Source organism: Notechis scutatus, chromosome 4 (assembly GCF_049901735.1).
Source record: "Notechis scutatus isolate UNSWTSFEM ecotype Mainland chromosome 4, rNotScu1.2, whole genome shotgun sequence".
Lineage (NCBI taxonomy): Eukaryota > Metazoa > Chordata > Lepidosauria > Squamata > Elapidae > Notechis > Notechis scutatus.
The window spans coordinates 31075464-31095669 of record NC_142012.1 but is presented as its reverse complement, the minus strand read 5'-3'; the positions used below and the strand labels follow the sequence as shown (position 1 = coordinate 31095669).

General features: G+C 36.3%; 1 protein-coding gene across 6 annotated transcripts in view; it reads right to left on the bottom strand.

The window, feature by feature from the left end:
• Positions 1–2549: 2549 nt before the first annotated feature.
• Positions 2550–20206, bottom strand: part of TBC1D9 (TBC1 domain family member 9) — a 64224-nt gene continuing 46567 nt past the window's right edge. For 5 of the 6 annotated variants that reach the window (XM_026668815.2, XM_087963113.1, XM_087963110.1 and 2 more), the window contains 12 exons: positions 18888–19102; positions 16109–16226; positions 15187–15472; positions 13522–13651; positions 11231–11329; positions 11076–11144; positions 9430–9670; positions 8050–8115; positions 7659–7757; positions 6223–6297; positions 6018–6118; positions 2550–4667 (listed from right to left, as the gene is read on the bottom strand). In XM_026668815.2, coding sequence (XP_026524600.1) covers positions 3966–4667; positions 6018–6118; positions 6223–6297; positions 7659–7757; positions 8050–8115; positions 9430–9670; positions 11076–11144; positions 11231–11329; positions 13522–13651; positions 15187–15472; positions 16109–16226; positions 18888–19102 — 2201 coding nt within the window. In that variant the 3' untranslated portion in view covers positions 2550–3965. The remainder of the gene's footprint in view (positions 4668–6017; positions 6119–6222; positions 6298–7658; positions 7758–8049; positions 8116–9429; positions 9671–11075; positions 11145–11230; positions 11330–13521; positions 13652–15186; positions 15473–16108; positions 16227–18887; positions 19103–20206) is intronic. The other variant, XM_026668816.2, reaches the window with a different exon arrangement.

Below are 20206 nucleotides of genomic sequence, written 5' to 3'. Positions count from 1 at the left end.
ATGAAGGGTCATTCAAAGTTATTCAAGGCGTTTTCTACCTCTAAGAAAATCATAGCTGATTACTAACCATTTAATGTTTTATATACATATTAACATTTTTGAAAGAAATAGATAGTAACTGATACATATTTGGTAGAATTAAAGCAATTTCAAATTTTTTAATGCAAATTTACTATTATTTCCAATTGCTACCTCTTTTTTGGTATAGTTTTTAATATGTCCTTGTCGTGACTGATTTGTGTGTAACAGTTAGTTTCCTTACCTATACAAATACAATATGTCAGTAAAAGGATTGCAGTCAAATAGAACCAAGCTGAATAGTTTTTTAAAAACCTGATATATAAGTACAGTATTAATTAAATCATGATACCAGTTATGATTGCATAATACATTTAACTATGCTTAATTGAATTATAGTTTATTATTTCAGTTTCTAGTTCACGCAGCACACTGAAATAGCAAACGACCATACCATCTGGATTCACATAACATGTAAAGCAAAATGTGATTGTTTGGCTTACATGGTTAATGTGGCACACCAACACAGCATTAAATTAATATTTATCAGATCAAAAATGAATCTGGATCACAATAATATCTTCAAAATAATTATAATATGTATACTTTCTTGCTTGGAACAGACCTATTTATGTTATTTTCCTATGCATTTGAATTCGACATTAGAACTAATAAAATTGGTTAACACACGGCATAACAACCAGATTGCAATCTAATCTGTATAGATTGGAAGATTAGGTTGAATGGAACATGATGCTGTTTAATGGGAAGAAATGTAAGTTATTGCATTTAGAGGAAAAAAGCAAGGTGTACATATACAAAGAAAAATTACATAGAAGTACTAAATTGGAGAAAGACTTGTATTCACTGATAAGAAACTGAGCATGAGTTGGCACAGGGGTGTCCAACTCAAGGCCCATGTGCCAGATCTGGCCCATGAAGTGCTTAACTCTGGCCGGCGAGGCCGCCCTGGAAACAGCAAAGGACTCCAGAGCCCATTTTCTCTGGCAGAGTATTTGGGCCACCACAGGGACCCCCAACATGAGTGATGTTGAACAGGCCACGCCCACCCCGGCAGTCAAGCACAACCTGATGCGCCCTCAATTCTAGTTTGACATCACTGAACTAGCAGAATGAAATAGCTACTAGTTTTAATGTTGTTCGGGCTACTGTAGAAGAAGCACAATACTAAAACAGATGAAGTCCTTATTCTTCTCTATTTTATCCTGATGTACAATATACTGTAGAATAACAGCTTGAGTACTGTATGAGAATATGCCACATTGGGTTGGGGGGGGGGGGGGGGGGGGGGGGGGGGGGGGGGGGGGGGGGGGGTTTTGTTGTTGTTTTGTTGGGGGGTGGGGGGGGGGGGGGGGTTTTTTTTTTTATGGGGGGGGGGGGGGGGGGGGGGGGGGGGGGTTGGGGTGGTGGGGGGGGGGGGGGGTGTGGGTGGGGGGGGGGGGGGGGGGGGGGGGGGTTTGTGTTTTTTTTTTTTTTTTTTTTTTTTTGTTTTTTGTTTTGTTGGTGGGGGGGGGGGGGGGGGGGGGGGGGGGGGGGGGGGGGTGGGGGGGGGGGGGGGGTTGGGGGGGTGGGGTGGTTTTTTTTTTTTGGGTTTTTTTGGGGGTTTTTTTTTTTTTTGGGGGATATTAATAATCCTTGGGCGTGGTTTTTCTGGGGAAAAGATGACTCATGAGAGATATGATATCTGTGTTGAGGTATATTAAAGAGTACCATGAGGAAAACAGTCAGGAACTATTTGCCAATGCCACAGAAACTAGGACCAGAAATAATGGACAAAATTGTGTAATTTTTAAATATATAAGGAAATATTTCTTGATAGTAAGATATATATAACAACGGAACAGTCTACTTATGGAGGTGTTTAAAAGCTGGTTAGCTTTATTTTAATGATAATTTCCTTGGTTTTCCTGCATATCGAGGGTTGGAGTAAATGATCCTTGGGTCACTTCCTTTTCCACAATTTTTGATTCAAACACTCTTTAGTAATCCCAGGCTATAAATAATATGCAATAGTGAGTATCTATAAATGTACAAATTTGCCTATCATCCCTTAAAACTCTTTCAGATCAGTAGTGGAAATCAGTTAACAAATAACCAGTAATTCAATAAACTACTAAAATTTCTGGGTTTTTGTCTATTGGTCTTTTCTTATTCTATCCTTTCTGCTTAAGCTATATGCACACTAAAAAGCATGTAAACATAGCTGTGTATGTAATAGAAACTGCTTTTTTAAAATTCTCAATACAATATTATTGGAAGATAATTGCACCCTTTTGTAGTGGATCTTACAAAGAGATATGCAAACTTAGTGTATGTACAGTGTCATTCAGTGATGTATCTTGGGCTCCCCCCCATTTTTCCTCAAATTATCTGCTGTGAAGGCTGTCATTCTACAGTGCTAAATTTAAATTTATATCTTAAAATTATGTTGAAAATAGATTAGCAGAATTGCAATCTAACATTCAGCTTTCCCTTCTGAAAAAACACTGCAGACAGTTAAGTACTCTGAGTAAGAATCAAATCAATGTTTTAATTTTAAAAAGGATAATTACAATAATATACAATACATAAAAAGAAAAAAAATGAGGTTTTTTGAAGACAGCGAACCAAGTTAAAGTAGATAAAAGTTACTCATATTCAATCACCTATGAATATGTAAAAAGACTAGACACAATCCTGTCCTAACATGGATATTAGGCCCATATTGAGAGTATTTGTGTAGGGTTACTTAAAGCATCATTTCTCCTCTTTGAATAGACAGATTGCAAAGAGCAGAACACATCTCTATTGGCATTCAGTCATTACTTGGGTATGTGTTTCTTGTACCGCATGTTCTCTACTACTTCGTTGTGCCCAACTAATGGTTCTGAAAAATAAACAAGAATTCAAAGTGCAGGTGCTCCATTTGTCATTCAGCACATTCTGTTAATTATAAATAAAGTGACAATTTCATTCATTAAGATTTTCAAACATTTGATTACATTTTCTTGCAGATATTTTACAGGTTACATTCTTGCTAATAACTTTTAATGAAGGATTATGCAATTCAGTTATGAATTTGTCATCTAGAGTATACGAAGTTTATGATGCTTAGGATTAAAGTATCAATAAGACAGAATTATCTACAGAATTTTTAAAAAGTCTAATTTTTTTAAAAAGGGGTACCATTAATTGTTTAGGTCAGGATGTTGACAGGTATCAAGAAAAGTTCCCGGCAGTATCCCTGAAGAATGTTTTAAAAAGTATTAAAAAATAACAAGCCTTCTTAAAAAAATTACATGAAGAGAAACCTACCAGGTAAGCTGCACAGTTTACTTTTCAATCCTAAACAAGTTGACAGCATCCCTTTCTATTTCTTTCTTAATCTATTTTTGTACAAGCACAACAATTGCAGTGCAGACATGGAAGTTCCTGTCCATTTTCCCCTTAATTTAGTTTGAAGGGAAGCAACTCTGTATGCACAAAAGCTATACTAACACAGTGTTATTCTGCCAAGTTTAAAAGAAAATATTATAAAGGAACTAGTTCTGCAGGCACACTGCAGCATACTCTGTGCTTACACTATTCTAAGTTATTCAGGTTCCTTTCTTATTCAGAGATTTCAGATCTGTCTGAAAAACATACACACATAATGTTTGTTAAATTAGAACTGAACACATTTTCACTATTTATCCAGGGATAGCAAGACTAACAATACATATACCAATGACTATGATTTCTCTTCGACTGATTCATACAAGCATTTTAATATTTCCCATTAGAGAAAAAATAATTACAATTTTAAAAAAAAATAGATGTACTGTACATCCCAAAATGTTTACATAAACAATAACTAATAAATTTTGTGAACATCAGGACCTGTGAAGGCTATAATAAATATTTCAAAAACCTAAAAGAATTTTAAAAGCTCTACTTATCCAGTCCATTTAGCCTGACAAAGCAGAGATTTCATAATCACTTGCTGATATTATGGGTTTTCCCATCATCCGCACGTTCTTAGCATTAGTAATCCTTGCCATCATACACACTGGCTTATCAAAGTACCGCACAAGTGCTGGTTCAGTCAACAGGGAAGCCAAAAATTGCTCAAAGGTGATAGCCCAGTCTCTGTCAATACTACTACTTCTTGGCAGAGAAGTTGGGTTGCTGCTTCGTACCAAAACAGTGTCTTCGCTGATGTCTTCGCAGTGCAGCTTTTCCTCCTCGTGAGAACCTGCACTCAGGACAGAATACGAAGACATGGAGCTGTCATCTTTAGTATCATCATCAGAAATCAACATGGAAGAACCAGCTCCATTATCCCTAGGAGAAGAGTCTTCCAGTTTAACATCCTCCATCTGTGAACTGTCACCACAAATATTCTCCTCTTCATCAAGAAAACCATTTTGAAAATGATCGTGTCGCTCAAGATGGTACTGCTGGCTCCCTTTCTTCTGAATCAGCACGTTCTGAATGGTTTTGCTGGTATTCTCAGCCTCTTTAATAGACTGCACACTAAACAGCTTACCAACTTCACCAATCTCTAGAAGCAAACTTGTCACAGCTGCAGTTGCATGATAAAGGTCCTGCTCATTGGGGTCCTCACTGAACATGTTATACATGGTCTTACACAGTTCAATAAACTGCTCCTAGATATAAAAGAGAAATATAATGCTTTGTTGGTAAGCAGTTGTTCATCCTATTCAAATCCAACTGTTAGATGGGGCTCACAGCTGTTTTTCTTCCAGCAGACTGACTAGATCAGGGGTCGCCAACCTTTTGGACCTCAGGGACCACCAAACTCATAATTTTAAATCCCACAGACCAGAAACTGCGGGATCCCAAAGACTCATTTCTGACAGAGTTTGGGGGAGAGAAAGAAAGACTTTTGCTGCTTTCCTTGTGTGTAGCCAAAAGCAGAAGAAAGAAGTGAAAAGAAGCAGCCGGTGGCCAGGCCAGGCACGTGGGGTGAATGAAGCAAGTTCCCCCACTCTGCCCTTTCCCCCCTCCCCTCACTACCTCGTGTTGTTCGCTATGCAAGCAAAGCAAGCCTTGTGTTCCCGTGGGCCATTTGGGTGGCGCAGCCTTGTGTTCCCGTGCAGCCTGGATTAATTGCTTTGGGGGGGGGTGACATTTCTCTGCGGACCACCAAAATTTTCTCGTGGATCACCAGTGGTCCCCGGCCCACTGGTTGGCGACCACTGGACTAGACAACACCTGTCTAGTTTCAATAATGACATTATCAAGTATCCTCAGATTATTTGCTAGGACCCAAGAGAAATATCTCCATAGTGAAAATGTATTTTGTCTCTATGAGATAATTTTTTTACACATACACACACGTGCTTTTGATGAGAGCTAGTTTCTAGATAATACTTAATTAACAATAACCAGTGCAATCTTGCAAAGTTGCTTAAAAAGGTTTTAACAGTATCTAGCATGCAATCCAATTCAAGCACACTATTCTTGAGCATATGATAGGTATACAACACTTCCAAGTTCTAGTAGAACCTTTTGTCTTTTATAAAGATATAAAAAAGTAGAAGAAAAAGGAATAATAAGTCCAGTTCTCCCAGTGATAGAATCTTTTACCTTTCCAGATAGTTTGCTTTGTCACATCCCTCCCATTAAAAGTCCCCTGAAAGCAAATGTTGTGCCAATTTGCTTACCTATCATAATTAAAAATGAAATATGTAGCCCCAAAATGTCCTAAATTATTAGCCCCATCCATTCTTATATGAGATTTCCAGGCAGGGCAAAATGAAAAAGTGAAGCTCCATCCATTAGAGGCTGCTCACCTATAATATAGAGCATAAGAATAATATCTACTGTCCTACTTCCCCCTTTTAATTTGGATATTCTGCAATTGGAATTAAATCTTTCCAACTTTAATCCCATCCCAAGGTTAAGCTAATATATGCTTTACTGATATGAAATCCCATCATGCACTTTTAGCATCATGCGTATGCTAATTTTGCATTTTTCAAAAGAACACTTACCTGATTTAGTTTAGGTAAGTCCTTTGCATTTTTGGCTTTGGGTTTATTCTCTTGACTCCAAATTTTAAGGCAATTTTTATTTTCTTGAGAATTCTTCTTTCCTATTACAATCAATTATCCAAAACACAGTAATGTTTATCTGATTATGGTCCAAATACAATTCCCCTAATAGCCTTAATGTTGGTAAAGATAATGAAAAGCATACCTTTTTCTGTTTTCAAACTCACGTTAACAAATCCCTCCTCAGTTCCATGTTTGTTTCTTCCTTCTACAGCAACAACTAATAAAAGAATGAATATATAAGCACTCTTTTTTCAAAATACAGCAGTACAATAGCCTAATTTACAGTCAAGGTTCTCTTAAGTAAAAGTCAATTCCTGATGACTACATGAACTTGACCTTCTAGGGTTCCTTGTTTGCTATTGTTGTTTACAGCAATGTAATTGATCACTGCATCCTTTTCAATGCTTTTCAATTTCCTAAAGTATTCTAATGCCTGGGGATTTTTGGTGGTCCAAATACTAATCAGGTCTGAGCCTGGTTTGCTTTCTCAAGATCAACCAAGGTTGATCTGTGCCAAGTGCTGCAAACTAGGAAAGCTTGTATCTGGCAGGTTTTCCAAGACTAAATACTAAATCCCTGTTTTATGGAAGAATTCTAATAAAAAAATCTGAGAAATGAAAAATCTTTGGGAAAAAGCATCAAATACAACACTATACCAGAATTAGATACTAAAAGGAAAGAACCTATCTCTACTGATTTCCGCCCCAAAGCCATCGTTAAATCTATAACAAACAGTAAGAATTTTATTGTATCAATCGCAGAAGATGGAGCTGCACTTAGCATCTCCTACTATTGAATAGTTATAATTAATATTTCCAGTTTTACATTCTTCCTCTACCTCAATTAATAACTAGTTATGTATAAACTGTATTTTCAGAAATTTGGGGAAATACATTAGTAAGGAAGTGTGTTTATTTTTGTACAATTATATTCATATTTATCTATGTTTATATACACTTTTATTAAACATGCTTGATATTTAGACTTCTATCAATGCGACTACATGGAATATTGATCTTGACATGAACATTATTTTAATCTACCATTATCTTCTCAACAAAAACTCTCAATGAAAGAACCAGCTTTGTCTAAATAGCTAAGGCATCTGGCTAGAAAGCAGGAGAGTGTAAGTTCAAGTTCTGCCTTAGCCATGAAAGCCAGCTGGGTGACCTTGGGCCATTCTTTCTCAGCCCAGCCCACTTCACAGGATTGTTGTGCAGAAAATAGGGGGAGGAAGATGTGCTGGGTATGTTTGCTGCCTTGAGTTATTTGTAAAAAATAATAAGGCAGGATTCAAATAACTAAATACAATTATATTGATCCAATTTGTGATACAAATCTTTAGATCTATCATGAGCTACAGGTTTAGAAACAGATATTATAAATTTTGTTGGTAAGCCATCTGTTTGGGGAATTCCCAAATTTGCTTACTGAATCTGTCATTGTAAGAATCATTTAAAAGACATCTTGTTAAAACTGTTGTTCTCCTCTCCAGACAAGCTAGCTGTTTTTTCTTTTGAAGATAAGGGAGACTTTACAAAATTATCAATATGTTTAGTCAGGAACAAGAAAACTAACACATCTTTCTACCCTGTGTACACTCTGGTGTAATGTCTTCAAAGAAGTAGTGAGTTGCTTCAAATGCTGAATCTGGCTCTTCGGGATCAGAAGATGGATCTGTACAAACAGGTATGAGAAATCATCAACAAATTTCATATTTTACATATGCATCCCCATATCTATCATTTATAGCTGGAATACTACACAGGAATACTACTCCAGTTATGATGGCAACTGGAACCAGAATTTTCATCACCAAATGATGTGATCGTAAAGCATGATATCATTTGACTACATCGCTTAGCGATGGCAATTCCTGCAGTTCCTCTTACCATCACCTAAAATGGTATAGGGTTTCATATGGAAGGTATCATGTTAAGCTATCTAGAATTATTCCATGCTTACATACCTGGCAAAACATGCATTTTATAAAGTAGTTTCAGTTTCTCAGTAAGGTCTCCATGACATGCTGCACCTAGAAGAAATTGAGTCATTGTAGTAATCCTAATTATAGTCATCAACTAAGTGTCATCAATTTAACATTAACATATGCTCTTCTGAAACAGTTAATATTATTGATACTTGCTTCTAGATAGTTGAATCTGTTAGACTTAATAGCCTGTGCAAAATTCCTAGTACAGGTTTTAAAAACCTTTAAAGCCCAGCAAATCACAGCTTTACTCATTCAAATGACGTGGCCTTACACACCACCATTCCCAACCAAAACCTAGACTTAAAAGTACAGCTTTAGGCAATTTTACTTTTGTACACTAACCAGCAGTTATCTCCCCTTCTGTAAGTTTTGGATGGAGGTATTTTGCCAACATATCTGGGTAGAATAGAGTGACCAGCAAAATCCAAAAGTTTTTTCTCTCCTTGCCTGGCAATATGCAAAGAGATGGATTTTGCTCAGTGCCAAAATCTACAATTGCATTCTGAAGAAAGATGTAGTATCTTATTTATCTAGCATAACTAATAACATTATTTTATCTCACAATAACAAAGGCCTATCTGTAAACCTTTGATCTTATGGAAAAATAAGATATATTGGACCAACTGGGCAATATATACTGTACTGTAAGCAAGTTCACTGATTACATGCCCCTTTAAAATAGTTAAAAAAGCATTGCTATTTATACCAATTAAAACATAGATTAATTCTGATATTTGAGATCCATTTCAATATTTTCCATTCTTTAATTGAATCCTGTCTTCATAAAGAATAAATTTTGAGACTGTCTGTATACATATATTAAGTGCTGAATTGTACAGTCAAAGTTATTGACTCACATACTCTATATTATCTATCTCAGAAAGGGGAATATGTTCAGTGGTGGGATTCTTTTTTTTTTTTTACTACCGGTTCTGTGGGCATGGCTTGGTGGGCGTGGCAGGGGAATGATACTGCAAAATCCCCATTCCCTCCCTACCCCACTAACCTGCTTTCCAAATCCATTCTCCTTGGGAGGCAGAGAATAGATGGGGGCGGGGCCAGTCAGAGGTGGTATTTGCTGGTTCTCTGAACTACTCAAAATTTCCGCTACCAGTTCTCTAGAACTGGTCAGAATCTGCTGAATACCACTTCTGGATGTATTTCTACTAAGAGATTACAAATAGGAGGATTTGAAGAATATTAACTACCTATGAACAATTACAAAAAAATAACAAACACAGAACCTTTTATAATGCAAATCTATTTCATGAATGATTGCATGCCAGACAATAATTATATAGTTAATGGTGATAAAAAAAGAGCCAAATGCCGTTAGATAAGCAGCTTTGTTCTTACTAAGTCCAGAGACAAATTCTCGGAAGTTAATTAAGGAATCGCCGTTTTCATCCAGCAATCTGAACAAGCGTGCAGCTAGAACATCAGAATGAGTTCCACATGCCCAAGGAAAGAGAAGAGTAAACATCCCTTTGAACTGCTCAAAGTCTATGCGGTACTGTTCCAAATAAGGCAAGCTTGGATCATGACGGTCAGTAGCATTGCTGGTGCCTCCCCAGTAGCAGCTAGTGAGATGTTCTGCCTGATAGAAAAATAAGGCACGTGAAATTATTATCATCTCTACAGTTATTTCAGCAATACTTTCTCCCATCACAGTTTATGTAGCTTAAAAACATCTTAATATAAAAATGTTTTTCATATTGCCTGGTACTAGTATTGTTAGAAGCAAATTCTGACCACAACCAAATCGGGTTATGACAAAAAAAATCCACAGTTTTTTCCCCCCCCACGGCCAATTTCCCCTTCCATTCCATTTTTTTTTTGTAAGCGCCAAACTTCCAAAATTAGGTTCGGGTCACAACCAAATCGGGTTGCGACCAAAGTTATGGAACGAATTATGGTCATGACCAGAGGTTCTACTGCACTTGGAAGTAAATATAGACATAGAAACAAGACAAATTCCATCTAGAAATGTTTCTCCTACATATTTCTACCATCGCAGGCCTTTCTGTTATTAAGTTCCAAAACTGTTGTCCTCCTATTCACTGACTGATGTCATTTCATACATATGGGACAAGAGGTAATCTAGAAACCCAAGTTACCCAGCATTAAAATGTTGGTCTGGAATGGAAAGATCCAAGTTCAAATCCCCATCTGAGTATGGAACCCACAAGATCACTTTGCACCTGTTAATATCACTTAGCCTAGTTGATCTCACAATGAATATACCCTGAAGGAAAGCCCATTATATGTTTATTTTATTTTATTTAAGAAAATTTATATGGCCACTCAACTCTCTCTTAATGACTCCAGGTGGCTTACAAAGATGTTGCCTAGAAAACCTAGAGCAGAGGTCTCCATATGTGGCAACTTTAAGACTTGTGGACTTCTGGGAGTTGAAGTCCACAAGTCTTAAAGTTGCCAAGTTTGGGGACCCCTGGCCTAGAGGAATGGTATAATGTGTGCTTCTGATTATAGATTATATTTATACCTGCCTTGTAAATGGACAGAGAAAATTGCCATATGTCCCAGAAATATTTATATTATTGTTTGAGATTTACTACAGTAGTTGATTTAAAACAAAGCTGAATCTTCAAGTCCAGTGAGTATTCTGGGTACAATTTAATCTGTAACTTCAAATCTGGGTTTACAGCAAGCGTGCAGCTATGATAAGTTTTTCAGGGTGAAAACAATTAATCGGTGTCCCTTTGTTTTGTTAATTATGATCACAAAAATATTATCTACATAACGATAAACAGTCACGTTTATTATCCTGATAAGTATTTTAAAGTGTAATTTAAATACCATATCCTTGTACAATTAGGGGAAGTGAAAATGTTATGCTTTATAAATTAAACATTTTCTCAGTAGCACATTTTGGTCTCTTTAAATTATTTTAGAAACTATTAAGTTGAACTTCGTAAGAAAAAGGAAATGTGGTATCTGCTATAAATAACATAGATACAAGACAGCTATTTGAAGGTTACCTTGAAAAGGGCATAAAGTTCTTCCAGCTCATCTATTGTAAATGAAGTTTCAGTTACTATGGTTCGTACCTTCAAAATATAAAAAGGAGAAACTTTAAACACATGTATTTATCTTTAATATTTAAATTCAAAGAGCAAAACTCCCAAGAACTTACCACATTTCGTTTGGTAGTATCTTCTAAGGTTTGAATGACCTTCAACCTTTGTTTGAATCTCATTTGTTCAATCAAATCTGCTCTAATGGTGCCAAATTTCTAATAGAAAAAAAATAACATTCATTCTTCCTGCAAAAATTAAGATACAAAATACACTAAAAGACAATTTCACTTAGACATTACCTAAATAAAGTACTTAAGATGTGACAAGGTATGACTAAATGTAAAATCAGGGGTTACATCTTCCTTTTTTAAATAGCAGATTAAAATATATATTCTGACATGCCCAAAAGGATAGGAGATTTTAGTTGCAATACTAAGGTCATATATCTAAGACAAAATTAATTAGGAAGAATTTCAATATATTTTAAACATTTCAATTAAAAGCATTTAGATTCTAGATACATATCACAGAAATCACAACTTCGTATATTTATAGGAGGGACAGAGTGGGGAGGATAGATAGATAGGTAGATAGATAAATAGATAGATCTTGGCCTACTCCTTTCCTTCAGCTAGAAAAGGAATGGAGCAAGGATACAAGAGGTCAGTATTTCAAGGTCATTCTGTTGCAGACGCAGTAGATCTCTTGGACCCTCTACTATTTCTTCTAGATGAGTGAATAAAAGACCACAAAAAGCCACAAAATATACACTGCATCATTATTATTATTATTATTATTATTATTATTATTATTACTACTACTACTACTACTACTACTACTACTACTACTATTGTTCTGGTTATGATTTCCATAAGGATAAGATATGAAAGAAGGAAGATGTGCAGAAGAGGTTCACAGTTCTTTTTGATGTAAATTTATAACATCTTTAAATCCACTAAAGCATAGATTACATACTAAATATAGTCTGAAAATAATTAGAGCCTTATATATGCTTGTCAGTGCTATTATGCCTTTTTAATATCATGGAAACTGGGCTTCCATTCAAATTATCCTACATGGATAATCCTCATTGGTGTTGCCCTTCTATTTATGTATCAGTTGAGACAAGCCAGTTGCCAGAGAGCCAATTTGGTGTATTGGTTAAGGTACCAGGCTAGAAAGCAAGGAAAGTCCTGTTTTATCATGAAAGCCAACTGGGTGAATTTGGACAGTCACTCTCAGCCCAATCCACTAATGGGGTCATTGTTGTGGGAAAAATAGGAGAGGGAAAATGTGTTGGATATGTTTACCGCCCTGAGTTATTTGTAAAAATAATAACAGTGGGAGAAATAAATAAGCAAATAAATAATCCTGCAATCACTAGCAACGCAATCCTATATTCAAGAATGCATGCTATTAATTTCAACAGCTTTCATCCAGATAAGAGAATTTAGCAACTATATAGTACTAAAAACTCCTTTTTGTTTGAACGTTTGAAACGTATCATAGCACACAAATTTTTGAATTAAAGTACCTCAAATTTGCCAACTTAAAGAATGCATACAAAATCTGGGTACATTATTCCAACATAATTTAAATCTTAAGGATCTTTACACCAGTTGTATTTTCAAAGTTGTGGCTACTGCAGCGTTGCACAGCTAAGTAATTGTGATTTTCAACACTCTCGGCCAGCTGCCTACAAAAAAGCAATGGGAAAGCCAACAGGATCCTGGAAGCCATTTCCACTACCTCTGCTTCCCCACCCCATGGTCATTTTGTTTATATCTTCATGTAAGAAAATACCTCTTAAAGGTTATGGATTGTCTACATATAATTCAAAAGTAATTCCTGTTCTTTCTGTGCTGAACAGCTTTCCCAATTTCATTTCCATGTGTTAAAAATTAAAGGTTCCCCTCACACATACGTGCTAGTCATTTCTGTCTGTAGGGGGCGATGCTCATCTCTGTTACAAAGCTGTCCAAAGATGTCCAAAGATGACTCCATGGTGATGTGGCCGGCATGACTAAACGCCCAAGGCGCACGGAATGCTGTTATCTTCACACCAAAGTGGTCCCTATTTTTCTACTTGCATTTTTACATGTTTTCGAACTGCTAGGTTGGCAGAAGCTGCGACAAGTAACAGGAGCTCACTCCGTTACGTGGCACTAGGGATTCGAACCGCTGAACTGCTGATCTTTCTGATCGACAAGCTCAGCGTATTAGCCACTGAACCACCGTGTCCCTTTTCTCAGAATTTCTCGCTAGATTAGATAACTGCCATGACATTCTAACACATCTTGGAGGACAAAGGATTAGGGAGGAGAGAGCTAGAATCTGACAAGTCATTTGCTTGGTAGGTGTATTTTTTCCTACTCATGTTTAATTACCAGTATGTTTATGAAATTACCTCATAGGAAGTTCTGATGAGCCTAAATATATCTACTTCAGGATAAGGCCCTATGTCATCACTCAATAGTGAATGAAGATGAGGAATTGGCGGCAAGGTGCTGTCTTTATTGGTCACACTATCTAAATACCTACAGGTGTCAAGAAAAAACAATAATATAACACATTTTAATTCAAGTGTAAAAGTACATGATATTCCACTTTCAATTTATCATACATTTATTCACTGCAAAAAGTTGAAATTACATTAGAATATTTTTAAATGTTTCTTCTAAGTAGCTCTAATTGTTTCACAAAAATCACTGTATTTATTCTTGCACCAGTCCTATAAAATGACCATTATTACTACAGTATTACCTTTATAATACACATTATTGTTGCACCTAAGTGATACTTGAATGCTATGACGGAAAGAGGTAGTGAAGGGGGGGGGAATGTAAAGCAAGGAGAATGGGCAAAGTAAGGAAGGTACATGTATGCCCATCATGCTGTTTTCTTTCGTGGTAAACATTATATACAGTGGAGAAATAGAACAAGCAGTCTCTTATCTTCTTCCCATATATTATGTCATCAAGCAGTGTTCACCAATTTCAGATCTATTATATTTTCCTTCCTCTTTGTTTGTAAAGCAAATGCATATTTATTTTCTTTGTCACTTCATGCTCATTTAATCCTCTTGTATTTCAAATCACAGTCTTCCATGTGCTATGGTCAAAATGGGCCACAAATACAGGCTTCCATCACCCATCATGGATTTGTTCAACCAAAGCTTTCTCCAACACTTTGTAAAGAGACAGAGAAAGTGCCTTTGTCATACCTGACCACAGCATTCCTTGCTAACAATAAGGACAGTAGCAGTTAGTTTGAGCTGATTTGGGCCAGGTTGGCAATAACAGGCCAATATTATTCTAAGTATGTCTAATCTACACTAAGGGATTTCCCTGCAAGCTAAATATTATTACTAGCATTCTATCATTTTGGAAATATATGCAGTGTATTGACACATACTTGTGGTTCAAGAAACAAAATATCAACAAATGCTTTATTTTTAGACAGTCACATGAAAAGTCATAACAGTGCTGAAGCTTAGTGTTTACAACACATATTTAAATAGCTTTCTGGTTTAAACCATTCCAGAGTGATGCACAGATAGTTAGAACTTGAGACAGGGATATGTGCCTAAGTGTTATTAAATTGTCTACTAAGTGTAACAGAAGCCACAATTTTTCAAAAATATTTTTAAAAACCCCATAGTTTTCTCATTTGAAGGAGGTATATTTGAGTTCTGCTCTGCATGTATGAAATCCCAGGAAATTTTTATTCTAAAACCTCTAGCAAAAAGGCTGGGCAAGACCTCTCTTTGGGCATTACTTGTAGCCAGGAATGACAATGCCACGCTAAAGGAATTACTTAACTCTGTAGAAAACTGCCCCTTATAATTAAATGAGTTACAAAAGAATAAAAGAAAATAAACACTCAAGTAAAGTGGCTAGAAGAGACGAATTAGTAAGAAAGGACACCAAAAGCCAAAAGGCTCCACTTAAGAGCTAAGAGCTAAGCTGTGTTATATGAAAAACTTCTGGCAATGCAAAAATTACTAATTTCAAGCAGTGACTTGCTCTGAATGTAATTGAATGGAACGAAAATCTGCTATTAGAGTACTTACCTTCCCAACACAGTCATAGCTTCACCATCATCTTTACAGTTCAGCAACTTCTCTACATTTGCATCTAGCACAGCTAGTGCTAACTGGAATATCACCTTTATACCCTCATAGAAGAAACAATCTACCACCACAACAGCACTTTCAAAGGGCATTACACTGAGGAAGAGTGTGAGGAACCATGAAAGAGAGATGGTTGAAATGACTCCCAAATCCTGCATGCAGTCATAGAGTTGTGGGATATAATCCCGAGCTAATTCTTCAAACACACCTTGATCCACCAGAGCACCTGTAAGGCATAATCAAGTATTTGATAAGCAAAACTGGAGTCAACAGAATATGTATTCACGCCCATCCAAGAAAACGAAGTAGAAGCATTTTCCAGTTAATGCATATTGAATTGGATTGAGTTGGTCCACTCAGGTGTTTGGAATTTTGTCTGCCATCTGCCTCAGTCAATATGACCAATGGGAAGAATTGTGGAAACTACAGCCCAAATCGTCTTGTGACAAGAGGTTGTCTACCTATAAACTACATTATATTCTCATTCAGAAAAGAGGTATTTTAAAAACATGCATTAACTTGTCTGATTTGCATAACTGTAAATAAAAATACTGCTATTAATAATAGCCTATTTCAATAATTGCTTTCCAATTTAAGTAACCAGGCAATCACCGCAACTTTAGCAATATCTGCAGTTTATTAAAAAAAAACATGGATTTATTTTACACACTAAGAACAAAATACCTTATATTTGGCTGTGATATGAAATAAGAAAGCATAAAAATGTAACATAGTTCACTACTTACTTAACTAGCTCTACTATTATTCCATATCAATGGTTTCAAACATCCAAACCTGCAGCTCAAATTGAACTTTTTGATAGTTTTAAATAACTTCCCAATTATTAGTTCTATTAACATACCAACAACTCTTGTGTTGTAGTAATCTGGCAGCATACGCTCACATAAAGCCACCAACAACCAAAATGCTTCCTCTTCCTTTGCATACAAAAGCAGGACTGATGTAACAATATTCATGGCCTAGAAAATATAAGACACAGTTATCTAATTTGATACATTTTTCATAACAGATTCTGTCAAGCAATAGACATATGATCAGCAACTTGCTATGACTTAAGATTGCAAAAACATTTCTCATGAGACTTAAAACAAAAGTCTCCAACATTCATTCTCACAGAAAAATCATGGAGGGATTAACTATAGTTTTAAAAAGCTGCAGGGGGATGATAAAACATGAATAGGAAAATATCTTATTGATTTGCTGATGTTACCTAGTGTCTGCAAGCAAACAATCAAGCTCAGAGAGCACCATGGACTCCACAGTTTTTATTTTCTTAGTGTCAGTTATAAAGTACTCAATTATTCCAATGTTAATCTTTCTAACAGGACAACTTTCAAATATTGAAGGCCATTCATCAAAACAGGCAGTGGAGAAATGGGATGATTGTATCAGCAGGTCTGACTCAAGGGAATCAAAGATAAATAAAGGTGGTAACTCCCAGAAACTGCCTTGTGGAGACAATGAGTCTTCAGTAGGAACAGAATGTTAGGTATTGGTCAGAAAAGAAAATAAGAAAGGACAGCAGATAATAAAGATCACAAGATCCTTCTCGGAATATATGGCTGACTGGAATCCTGAACAAGAGCTTCCTCCACTAGACAGGAAGATACAAATGTTATGCAATGTTGGGATCCAAAACAGAGAAAAGCACTTTCAATTAAGTGTGAACAGCTCTTCCTATCTGCCAGCTGCTCTTTAAAGAAGTTTAACATTTTGGGGGGCTCAATGCCCATATATGTCCAAGAAAATATATGTTAGAGTTAAGGTAATCTTAACATTTTAAAATGTTCTATGACAGAAATATTTCAGATCTGCTGTTGTGAATAAGGTGACCCACTGGTTGCTCCCCACATTCTTCCAATAGATATAATTTCTATTTTAAAACATCTATTAGCTGGGTCACAAGAGTACCCAGAATTTTCATTATATAACTGATATGTACTGTCTAATCAATCCTATTCATTAGGGGACTGAAACATGGAGCCCTCTAAGTCATTTTTCTGTAGCCTTAAATCATAGTTTGTGAGAGCTAAAGGCCTGCCCAAAATGACCAGGGGCACAGAAAATTATCCAAGAAGTCAAGTAGCCTGGCAGTGGTAGCTTACCAGTTTACCACTGCCCAACCTCTGGGCCTGAACCATGTCCTTGGTGTATAAGACCTCTCATAATGAACAATGGCATTGCCTGGGAACTCTTGTCAACTCTTTCACTCTGTAGTGGGGCTGGACTCTCAGGCAAAGGCAGTAGAAAGTGAGGCTTGCTCAGGGATGACTGACTAGGAAGTTGGAGTTCCCTGAGGAAGGGAAAAAGGCGGGGTTTGGCATGAGGCGCATGAGCACCTTTCCATGTGATCCTCTTTGCTAGGCAAGTAAAGGGATAGACAACCACAACCAAGCAGAAGCTCTTTAATAGGCAAAGGAAAGAAAGAGAAAAAATTCAGCTAGGCAAAGAGAGAAGAGAAGAAGAAAAAGAAGGAAGATCACTCTACTTAGCAAGAATAGAAAGGAAAAGAAAAAGAGCCTTTGGGCAGCTATCAGCAGGGATGATTTTCTAGATTATATTATTCTGGTTAATGAAAAATGATACAATTTCAATAGCCAAAGTGACATGGCCTCTTTGCAGCTTTCACAGATAGATCTGTTTGTAAAACTAATAAATTTACTACATCTAAGTTTAATGGACCACCATGGTAGCAAGTTGATGTAATGAAAGATTTAGGCATTAGATGAGAATTGTGGAAACTCAGGTTCTAATTCACTCTCAGGCAAGAAAACTTACTTTGGGGCAGTCATTTTTAGCAAAAATCACAATACTAATTGGGGGAAAAATAGAAGACAGAAACTGCAACTGAGCAACTTTTCAGTTTGTGGAATTGATCAAAAAAACCTGCATCTTTTAAATTTCCTACAGACTTTTATATTACTCTATTAAAAAGCTTTAGTGTTATGGCCCTCGAGCTAAAGTACTAATAAAGCTAATGCAACACTTCTGAAGCTTTGAGTTTGAGACACTGGTTCTAGATAAAGTCCCAAGGCAGGCCAAGTTTAAATTTTCTGTAATCTCTTTCAGCAAAACTAAATTCAGCCCTTTTCATTGGACAATTAAATTATTGTTAAACACTTTACTATCGTGTATTTTGTTATCAGCTGGGGTCCTTGAAAACTTGCAAAGTAACATACTACAAAAAAGATCCATTATGCAGAGACAGCAATGAAGCAATATGCAAAAACTGAATGCACTTTTTTTTCTTTTATCAGTTTTCTCAAAGTCTCACAGCACAGTGTGCTGGGAATAAAAAGTATTTTGGATGCTATATATACTGTGTTCCCTTTGTGAAGCCCATCCTCCTGAATCAAAGTCTACTATCAGTGGCACACTTCTTGGCAAAGCTGCAGATGTATGGATTATGAATTTGTACCTAAATTAGGTAGCATGCATCAATGTTAAACAGACAATCTGAATTTTCATGGTCTGTCCTCAGCTGAAAATTCAACTAAACCAGCATTTCTCAACCTTGGCAACTTTGAGATGGGTAGACTTCAACTCCCAGAATTCCCCAGCCAGCACTGAACTAAACAATAAAAGCATTAGGATGAGTGAAATCATCTATTTTATGATACCTGGCAGTATCCTATGTTTGGATTTCTAAATGCATATGCAGTTAGGACTCGCCGCAGAGCTGCAATACCCATCTCATTCTGGAAGGCTGGGTGCTCCGGAAGAGAGCGGTGCAAATCCCGCTCAATCTCTTCTGTTGCAAGATTGTATTTCCCCATAGATTTCTCCACCAAGTCTTCATAATAGCCAGCGTGGGTAACCATTTCATTAATTGCTCCTAGAAATGCAAATGAGTATATTGACAAATGTAGAGAGAGATTACAGATGTAGGCCAAGAATCAAATTAACTGCACAGATCAGGTACTTTTGTTTCCACATGGAAACCGCTTCTGAATTTCGCGCTTGATGTGGAAAAGAATGGAACTTTGACTTTGGGTTTTATAAATTAGATTGATAGATCTTTATAGAAATGACTTGTTCATATTATTATGGAAAAACGAAAAGCTGTGATTTGATGTTAATGCCCTATTCTACTGCAACAGAGAAAGTTTGAAGTCAATGCTTCTTTTTCTTTTCGTTTTGCTTACCTTTCTTCACTTCTTTCCCCTTTCCCTTCCCTCTCACTGCTCTTTTATTTACTTTTGTATTTTGCATTTTATAATACTTTATAATAAAAAATGTAAAAAAAATAATTAACTGCTCAGATCATTCTCATGCTCAAGAGATCGGCTGACTTTTAAGAATATATAATTCATTATTTGACACACACCCACATTTTAAAGCTGTAACAGAAACACACTGTATCTTATGAGAGGATGCTAATCATATAAAGTTTTTAAAAATGTTATATGTCCAAAATTCTGGGTGCATCTAATGTGTTTTTTGGGGGCCCAACTTTATGAAAAGATAATATTTTAATTAAAATCCTACATTTTGATTAACTATTGTCAGATATTTGGTTTGCCAGTGTTTGCTAATCTGTTTCTTTTCCTAAGATAGTTCGTTGGGTGACAATATTTATTCTAAATGAACCAAAATATCACACAAGCACACTAATATGGGAGAGCATATTATGGACACATTCATTTAAAGATGACAGTGGAGCTCTTCTTCAACAGCCAATGTAAATACATACTAAGATGTGCGCTTTTCTCTTGATAATCTACAAAGTTTATCCAGAGCCTTAAATTACAGTACTCATTCCATAATTTGGGAAGGGGAGAATCTTAACATTTTAAAGTAACTATTTAGATTCTGTATCTCTATCTCTATTTATTTATGGCAATTCTAAACAAATCTATCACCAAATTATCTGTCTATAGAGATGCTCAGTCACCCAGGTCATCGTTGTCCCAAAGGTGCTTTTTTCAAGAGGCAACTG